Here is a 9,558-nt window from a genome sequence, read left to right as displayed (position 1 = left end):
AAAAAATGTAAGCTTCTTTTTTTTTTTAACTGTCAATGTTATAAACTACGTACAATAAGCACACAACCATAGTTCAATGGTATCCAATTTTCACTTAGAAGTGGTTTTTGAGCGACCCATATGAACACTATATAATTTTGTAGTAAGTTCAATCAAAGAAGGAGATAAGAATTTATATAGGTGTCGGATAATAAATTCTTTGTGTTGGAGCATGGAGTGTAAATTAAATTTGGGGAGGGGCAAAAGTTTTGTATTTCACAAATTTAATATTAGCATGAGAGCGTATAACTAGCTCCGTCTTTGAATTTAATACCAAATTGCGATTCATTGTTGCGTATATTTGTAGTTTGTCATTCTTATCATTCATTAAAAAAAAAAAAAAAAAAAAAAAGAAGAAATGAAATTAGACGTAAGTGCGGATATACTACCATAATTAACTGTCTAATCGTAGCTCTGAAAGCTTTGCATGGGATCAATTATTATACTTGTTTCTTAAGTACAAAACATACACAAATGACAAAGTGTAGGCATGGAAAAATCTTTGTCCGAATGCATATACAAAGTAGTGGTCAACCTGTTCTCTCATTTATCCATTGGTTTACCATCCTTTTCGTGTATGCCATTCTAAGTGCATGTACGTTGTGCACTATATAGCAATTTAGAATTAATAGAGATTTTTGTTTCATATTTTTCGGGCTCCAATTGCTTTGGCATTGATGTTGGACTTGTTCTGACTCCACAACTTGTCAAACACATGAATCACGTGGCCGATTAAGGGCTAGTTTGAGGTAAACAGCTTTGAAAAAAATAGGTAAGTGTTTGGTAAATTATAGTGCTAAAAGTGTTTTTAGCAAAAAAACAAAAAAAAACAAAAAAAAAAAAAGAAAGAAAGAGGGGAAAAGATGAAGTTGGATTGTCAATATGAATTTTTTATGAATTAGTACTGTAACACTGTTTACCTGTCTCCAATTCAAAAAAGCGCTTTTCTAAAAGCATTTGTAGAGCTACTTCTACTTTTTGACCCATTATTAAGAAGAAAAAAAACTTTTTTTTTTTCATTTACAAACACAATTAAGACCCCAACATTTTTAAGAAATTGCTTTTAAGAAAATTTTAAGCATCATTAAACCAGTCCCAAGAGCTTCTAAAAGTTCTTTTGGACAACTATAAGGTCCCATTTGGTATAAGTGATTGGATTGAATTAGACAAGCTACATTAAATGTATGTTTAAAAAAAAAATGAAAAATTTGTGATCAACTTGAAAGTAGGAGATTGATTTCTAAATCCAATAGTGCATATCATGGAAGTGCTTTGTAAAAGGAGCACTAGAGTGCTTTTAAATAACCACAAACGCTACTGTCAAAGTTTGACAAAAAAATTGTGTTCTTATATTAGAAAAACATCTAGACGTGATTTCTTAAAGAAGCACCTATTTCAAGGAACACCTAAATCTTTATTAAAAATTTCATCATGATCTAATAGAAACTTTTCCAGTAAAAGCGTTTACGAGCAAAAGTGTTATCAAGAGGCATTTTTAAACCAACCCTTGAGATTCTAAGTGCATATCATGGATGTCAGGTTGGCATATTTCCAATTTGGTGCAAGCAACCAAGCAAAGCATGGAGTTCAAATAGTGGATTCTGAGAAAATATGGGGACCCAACCAAAACAACGAATAGATCCAACAAGCTAACATGAACATTTGCATCTGCATTTATAGCAGGAAACAGGTATTATATGACCGGAAATACGCTCTGAAACTGCCATACATCCTAAATATCGAATAGCAATCAGCTAACCAAAATTACAGATACAGAACTTGAAATGTTTCTATGGACAAATGATGATATAACATTCTGTATGAATTCATTGCTGCCTGAGAACTCTCCATACCTGAAAAAAAAAAAAAAAAAAAAAAAAAAAAAAAAACGATTTCAAGAAACTGATAAGAAAACGCGGTTACAATAATACCCAAGGAAGTGCTTTCACACTGTTTTTAGCTTCTCATACACCCCTCTCTATTTATGGTCATTGGATTGAATAAATCAAACAGAACCAACATGCAGGATTAAACAGGGGTGTGTAGGAAGATAAAATGGGGCTGTGAAAATCAATTCTCTAACACCAAACGTGAATGACTGAGGAAAAAAGATGAAAGAAGCGGAGAAGAATTGCACGTACCCTGTTTACAGCACCCCAAGCGGCCAACATCACATTTCCAAAAGAGATCCCCCTGTTTACAAAAAGAAAAGAAGAGAACAGCAAAACAGGAGCAAATCTGTGGCCCTTATAAAATCAGCCACCAACTTTTTATCTTTGTTTTTTGACAAGACACCAACTTTAATCTGTGTTCCACTATATATGAATATGATTTGTCTGTCCAAGCACGTTGTTTGAGTGCACAAGAACCGAAAAGAAGAAAATGAACTCTTAACACCCCAAAATGAAGGCATGTATTTCCGCCCAACTATTCACTGTGTAAAGAATACCAGTTAACCCTTTCCAACTAGGAGACCTTCCATCTGTGCATTCTTTCTGTTTCTTAACTAAACCCGGGAACAACGGAACAAAAGATACCCCAAACTGAGTCGCCACTCTCCTAAGGCTTGAACTTGACCCAATTACGATTCCAATATCCGCCTCCAGCAGACAAAGTAAGTCACCCACCGAGTCTCCAATGTAAACAGTCAAGTTCTTTCTGTCATTGCTGCAATTTTTCAAAATATCTTTAAAAGATTTAACCTTGTCAATAGGGGACTCCACCTTCTTAACAATATCACCTGTGGAGATGGATTCCTCGAAGGTAAACTCATTTGCATGTACATCCAGCTCGTTTAAACCCCCTGCTCCAAACACCGCATAAACAAGAATGAGATGCCATGCATCTTAACCGACACCAATTATTATTTTTTTAGTTCTGAGAGAAATGTCGATAAAGTTGCTACGGGTGATATTATATGCACTTCAAATGTCAACAATGGGAATCTTATATGTCCACCAAAGGTCAGAGCCTAAAGATCCTGAACTAGGGCAAAATCTATGTCCACTAAATTCCCATAACTCATATGTTCCAGAATTTTCTCCTAAAAATCCAGGTATACCAACTTCAAGGTGCCTTATGAAAATGTTTCTGTTGAAACTATGCCTAGAAAAGAAGCAATAAATTGAAACATCAGATTCTCTTAGGATCAAGTTCAAGTCTAATTTCTAGAGGCAAGAAGAATCATACTTTAATAACCAACTCAGCTTGTTCATAACAATCAGGATATACTATAGGGATCGAAACAATAAGAGTATATTTGGTTTGAGTAATGCATACGCATAAAAATTAAGAAACAATGCAAGTTTACGAATGTTCGGAAGGAAGTATACCTGATGAAAAGGCCGATCTTATGAGATCACCACACCAACAGTATGAAAGAACATGAACATTTGCATTCAAGTTTTCACTCTTGGCAATTTTCTGAAAGAAATTAATACAGCCATCTTGAAGAATGAGACGTTCACCAGCTCTTTTTATATCTTCGAGATTAAGACCCTTGAGTACTTCAGACTTCGTGACTCTATTGTTTGCCTTCCTCTCAAAATCTGAAAGTTTCTCTAGTGCTTTAAGCAAATTTTCATAGTCAAACACTCCTGCAAAACCACAGAAAGGCAAATGGTCACACCTGAGCAAGTAACCTTTATAAAATGCTACTGTAACAATTTCATGCATTTAAAAATAAAGTTGAACCTTCATGAATAGCAAACAAGACTACCATAATTGTTACTATACCTTTTTCAGTGGGAACAATGCTTTCTATGCATTGCTCATACTCTTCTGTGTACTGCCTGGAAAGAAGACCCCATGTATTCCTGAGATCAGCCGAAGACATCCGAGCAATCTGATTTTCGGGTTGATGTTGATCAGATTTTGGTGCCGTTACTATTGCAATTTCAGCCAAAATGGCAGATGAATCAACGACTGTACAAGTCAAATCAAAATCAGAAAATATCATGAGCCGATCTTCTGCAGGGTTATGTTCTCTGATCAGAGGAACTACAGTTGGCTGAACAACAGACTGAGCAGAGAAGAACTCGATCTCAAGTTTCATTGCTTGGTGATAAAGCTTTTCGATGATGTCAAGCTCCTCGCCTGTCAAAGAGACACTTAGTTTATCCAGCAACTCTTCGATTTGCACAGCTGATGCCTAGATTCAAAGATAACAATAATTCAACTGTTAAAGTGAAATAGGCAATTTATGAATGCATGAACCTTTGAGATCAGAATCAAGAAAATAAATTCAGACAAAAAAGGTGAGAAAACTTGATTAGTCAATGACATGACGTACCTGAAAACTTTTAGAAGAATAACTGTCAATCCACTTCAAGTACGGGTGACTACCTTCGCTGGGATCTAGAAGTGCCTTGAACTCCTTACCAAGAAAGGCATACAGTCTCATGCAAGGAGTCATAGCGCCAAGGGTGTAAGCAGCCACTTTGGTTCTTTCAAATGGAGTTGCAAGTTTACCAGGTCCCTTGACTCCTTCAACTTTTCCAGAGGCTGTTGCCAATAAGAAATCTGTGTACTTCACCGCAGCGGAGTTGATAGGGGTCTCTTTAGCACCCTGTAAACCCCATTCCTGCACGGTTCTTATATTTTAGACAATGCAAAACGCAACTTAACAGAATATGAAACAGTCATTTTCTGCCAATATTTACTTTCAAAATACTTAGTTGGACTGTTGCAGATCAATTATAATATACATGTCTACTCCATTGTCAGACAAAATAACACTTCACCATACCTTCACAAATGAATCATGCATTTTCAGCTCCTGCAGAACTGCCCTCCTCAACTCAGAAATCACGGGCTTTGCATCATCATCGTCTGCACAATCTTCTGCCAATTCATACCTAAATATTCATACATAAAAAAAATCAAACCAATAAATCGTCTAAAGATACATATCAAATCTAAACTCCAGCAGCTACGAATAAACCAAAAATAAAAGTTATTCTTATCTTATACAGTATTTTGGATTTCTACGTAAACTAAAAACAAAAAATTTACCTCATTCAATGCACACAAATATTTCCAAAATAACTAACCCTCCATTTGGTTGCTGAGAAGACTGAAAAAAAGAAATGAAGGTATAAATTTAAATAATATGATTTTAGTAGCTCCTTTTACTAAAGAACAATAGAATCTCCCAAAATTAATCAATCAACTAAATTATGCTCAGCAAAATTACAAGATAATTCTCGCCATCATAGCCAATCAAAATTTAAGATTTAATTTTTGTTCTTTCATCTTCTTTTCAAACCTTTTTCTCAGCAACCAAACAACAAATTTTGTTGAAAATCCTAGCTGATCTTCTGGTAGACGATTAAGGGAAAAACTCTTTAAAAATTATGACATAATATCAAACAAACTTACGTAAAACATGACCTAATGTAAGTAATAAGGTCAAGCATGGTAAGGTGCATACAAGAACAAATGCCAATATTACTCAACAATAACAAGTGCCTAAGATGTATCTTGTTACTTCCTGTCATTTCCTATACTTCCTCAGCAACCAGCAAGAGCAAGAAGTTGATAACACATAAACGAAAAGAATACCACTCTTGATTTTTGGCGAAAATCCCTAAAATGAAACATCAAGAACTCTGTGTCCTGGAAAATACATAATCGATAGATAGCTTTCATCAAACCATATATCCTTTCCTCCTATTGATTAAAACCTCTACACTCACAATTTAATTTCCTTTCTTTTCCCACATTTTCCCGTCACCACAAAGATCACAACAACGAAAGCACAAAAATTTACCAAACCCTTTACTATTTGTGTTAAGAGTAAAACTGTAAATTGTAATTTCAATAATTCATGAAATTTTCTACCTAAAATTGCACTCTAACTAAAAAGAACTCAATAAAACGAAGCAAATATTTCCAAATTAACGAACAAAGAAAATCAAAGAATTACAATGAACACTTTCTTGGCACACTTACAATCTATCTTTTTTTAAAAAAAAAAATCTTTATTTGCTTAAACACTTAAAGGGTCACCAAAAATTTAAACAAACCCAGATTCGGATTCGGATTCAGATTCAACCACAACATTTTCCCAGCAACCAAACAGTCCCCAAAACCCCAAAAGAAAAAGAAACGATACTAAGCAAATTCGAACAAAAACAAATAAGTGAAATTAAAGAAAGCAACAACAACTCACGCGTGAGCGAAGGCCTTGAGAAAGTGAACATCTTGGGCAATATAATCGCGGAAAGTTTCAATCTTGAGATTCCCAGCAGCCAAACAGAGCGTGAAGGGAGTGTACATAGCGAAAATCGATTCTCGCTTGAACTTGATCCAGAAGCGGCGGGCGAGACCCACCTCGTTGTCGACGACGGCGGAAGCCATGGCTGACTTCGGCGGAGGTATGGCCATTGAGTTGGCACAGTGGGATCGGAGCGAGTTGAATCGCAGACGGAGGGAGTTGAAGAGAGTTGGGGTTTTGATTGGGTTTGGGGGGAAGAGTATGCGCATCAAAATCAAGAAAGGGGGAGAGAGCGAGAGAGAGAGGAATGCTCCGTGTGTGTGGGGGTTAGTGGGTGAGTGTGAAAAGAGGGAAGTTTTTATCAGCAGCCTGGTGGAGGTTGTTTTTCTTTCTTATTCATTTTCTTTGGTTTTTTTTTACCTAATATCAAAAGCTAATTACGAAAATTTACCCAAAAATAGTTAATTACAAAAGACATCGACGAAGTTTGGGGTAACGGTGAGATGGGGCACGATATTTCAATTTTTTCACATTACTACCCCGCGTAAGAAAGTTTTAATACTTCAAGTCATTTTTTTGTGTTTAATTAAGATTGGGCAATTAAAAATTTTGGGTAATGGCCGGCTAGACATAAGAGTGATTTGAATTGTTAACAATTTCATATTGTAGATAGTAATGTATAGTTTTGAAAGACGGTATTTATTTTGTGAAAGTGACATCAACCAACGGTGTACTTTGTAATTAGCTCTTTAATATTACATGAATTAGTTAATCAAGACAGTGCAACCTCCATATTACAGCCTAGCTACTCCCTATTCATTAAAATAGGGTATGATTTTGTCAATAATAGTAATTATTATCATTATTATTGAAAGTTTAAGAGCCTAAGCTACATACCCATATCACAATTAACTAATTTGCTCATCTTATTTATTTATTTATTTCATGTATTATTAAGAAGGGGAGAGTTCAAAATTATTATAATAATTTAAGAGTTTGGAAGTTTTGAACCCGAGATGCATGAGTAGAAAGCTAATACCTCATCAATTGGGATATTAGACCACATGATTTGCTCATCTTATGCTAACATGAAAATCATACTATGAATAATAATGGATATTACGAAAATATACCGTGAACGAAAAAGATGAATATATTGTTGGATTTTTAGCCTTGCATTCCAGATTCAAAACTTTCATTTCTTCTTATTATAATAATTTCAGACTCTCTTATTCTTTTTAATAATAATAAAATTTTAAAAACAAAGAATGAACGAAGGACGAAAAGAAAGGGGTCAATTTTGTGTCATTTTCTAGTGAAACTAGTTGCCATGTTGTTTTATTAGACTTGGGCTATTTATAGAAGGTGAAGGACAAAGACCCTGTTCATACAATTGCAACATTTTCGGATTCTGCCATCTATGTATGTATACGTACACCATATAACATCAACATCTCTTTCAATTTCATATAATTTTTTGGTGACCCATCTCTTTCTGTTATTTTCTCTTTAAAATCCTTCCTTTTTCGATACGAAAGGAAAAGTTACAAAGAAAAGCCTTTAGGGCAAGAAAGCTACAAAAATTTCAAAACCAAGCGGAAGGCACCTCAATAGGAAGAGTTTGCCGGTTTGGTATTGTTGTGCTTTGAAAAAAAAATATTTCTGCTGTGCTGTGAGAATAAGCTTATTTTTGCTGCTTCACGTTTTCAATTTTTTGTTTCACTCAAAATTGTGAAAATAAACTCTTTTTTAAGTGTTTACCAAACACCTTTTTGAGTTCAACTTTTTTTATACCTACTTTTTATAAAAGCACCTCAATACCAAACCAGTACAGAATATCAGAGCAAAACTGACTAACAATAGCAAGAGCATCCGCCACAAAATTTGCTTCAAAACTTCTTCCTTGACATCAACTTTCTAATTCAGTTTTCTTGACGTTTGTTTTTTTTTTTATTGGTAAAGTGGTATATCCGATGTACTAGTAGCGGTTTTGTTCACATGATATGGATATATAATGTTTTATTTGGATGTTTATTAATTGCGAATAAAATGTCATAGTTCATAAGAAAAAAAATACTATGCATGCAAATTTGTATTAATTTTGGGATGTTCTTATTTGCAATCTCAAATAGTCGTCTGCACTGCTTGCTAATTATTGAAATAAAGTAAGATGAATGCAAAAGATCTATTTTTAGAATACTAATAACAATCGTCTTAATTGTATTCATTCATTAAATAAAATGAAAACCGAAATCACAACACCGATACGAAATTTGTAATGATTTATTCATTAGATAAAGAAAAAGTGTAGCTGATTAAAATTAAGGGAATTTTAACAAAAAGCTCACGGTGTTATTCACTTTAACAAAAAAACCACATTTTTAAACTAAAAAGTCAATCTTAATACTATTCACTTTACCCTTTATTTTCTCCTTATCGTTAAAACTCAAAGTTTTCAAGTTATTTTTATTAGTTTTTCTTAAAATGAGAATTTTAACAAAAAAAAACTCACGGTACGATCTTCGTGCACACTTAATTTCATTAACCTTCTTCGCATTTTCCATAATTTGCATAAGTTTGAGGCCGCTTGGGATACATTTAATTATCCAATTTAGGTGCCTCATCAGCTGGAGGAGGGTTCTTCGAGCCTTCAACGCATTCACATTTTCCGTGAACACAAAATTTAATGTCACCAGGCGGACACTTAACTGCGAATTCACAATCAACATCGAATTCACAATCAACATCTCGCCAACATTTGGCATCGGCAGCAGCTTCTTCTACTGCTGTTGCCGAGTTATAAGCCTCGACACTAGCAAGAGGAGGATCGATGGTTACTTTACCTTCAAAACACTTGCACCAGCCACGATCACAGTATTTGAGGCCTTCACATTTTGGGAGGAAGAAAAAGCAATCCACATCACGTCTGCATGGTTGTACGTCGACAGCCTCTGTCCCGATATTTGCTTCCACTTCTGCAGATACTCCTAGTAACAATATTGATGCACCTGAAATATATATATGAACATCATGCAAATATATTAATTAAATTAAATAATATTAATAAGAAACTAGAGAGAGAGAGAGAGGTAGCAAAACTGAAGAGGGAGACGAAGAAACCCATACAGAAATGCATCTTGCTCTTTGAAAAGAAATGTATCCCCATAATTTCCATTCGTAAAAGTATGTTATGAGTGCACGCGTTTTTCATAGATTTTTATTGCATATTTTGAACAATAGGGCCGTTATGCTCATTATTAAACTTATTGAAGAGATGAAATATAACTAAGGTATATCTTTTT

General features: G+C 34.5%; 1 protein-coding gene across 3 annotated transcripts; it reads right to left on the bottom strand.

The window, feature by feature from the left end:
- Positions 1-1,620: 1,620 nt before the first annotated feature.
- Positions 1,621-6,723, bottom strand: LOC137745834 (bifunctional TH2 protein, mitochondrial). Of its 3 annotated transcripts, XM_068485857.2 has the most exons (8): positions 6,212-6,622; positions 5,053-5,113; positions 4,787-4,895; positions 4,331-4,621; positions 3,775-4,189; positions 3,372-3,635; positions 2,181-2,842; positions 1,621-1,892 (listed from the first exon to the last, which is right to left on the bottom strand). In XM_068485857.2, the coding sequence occupies exons 2-7, from the start codon at positions 5,055-5,057 to the stop codon at positions 2,430-2,432; spliced, it is 1,497 nt and encodes a 498-aa protein (XP_068341958.1). In that variant the 5' UTR covers positions 5,058-5,113; positions 6,212-6,622; the 3' UTR covers positions 1,621-1,892; positions 2,181-2,429. The 3 variants fall into 3 exon arrangements, with proteins under 3 accessions (XP_068341958.1, XP_068341955.2, XP_068341956.2); XM_068485854.2 differs by lacking the exon at positions 5,053-5,113 and having other exon boundaries at positions 6,212-6,723; XM_068485855.2 differs by lacking the exon at positions 5,053-5,113 and having other exon boundaries at positions 3,372-3,632; positions 6,212-6,601.
- Between the last annotated feature and the right edge of the window lie 2,835 nt (positions 6,724-9,558).

The sequence above is a fragment of the Pyrus communis genome, chromosome 12, assembly GCF_041283825.1.
Source record: "Pyrus communis isolate YQ-2024b chromosome 12, ASM4128382v1, whole genome shotgun sequence".
Taxonomy (NCBI): Eukaryota; Viridiplantae; Streptophyta; class Magnoliopsida; order Rosales; family Rosaceae; genus Pyrus; species Pyrus communis.
The sequence above is the reverse complement of the archived record's forward strand: the minus strand, read 5'-3'. Positions and strand labels throughout refer to the sequence as shown.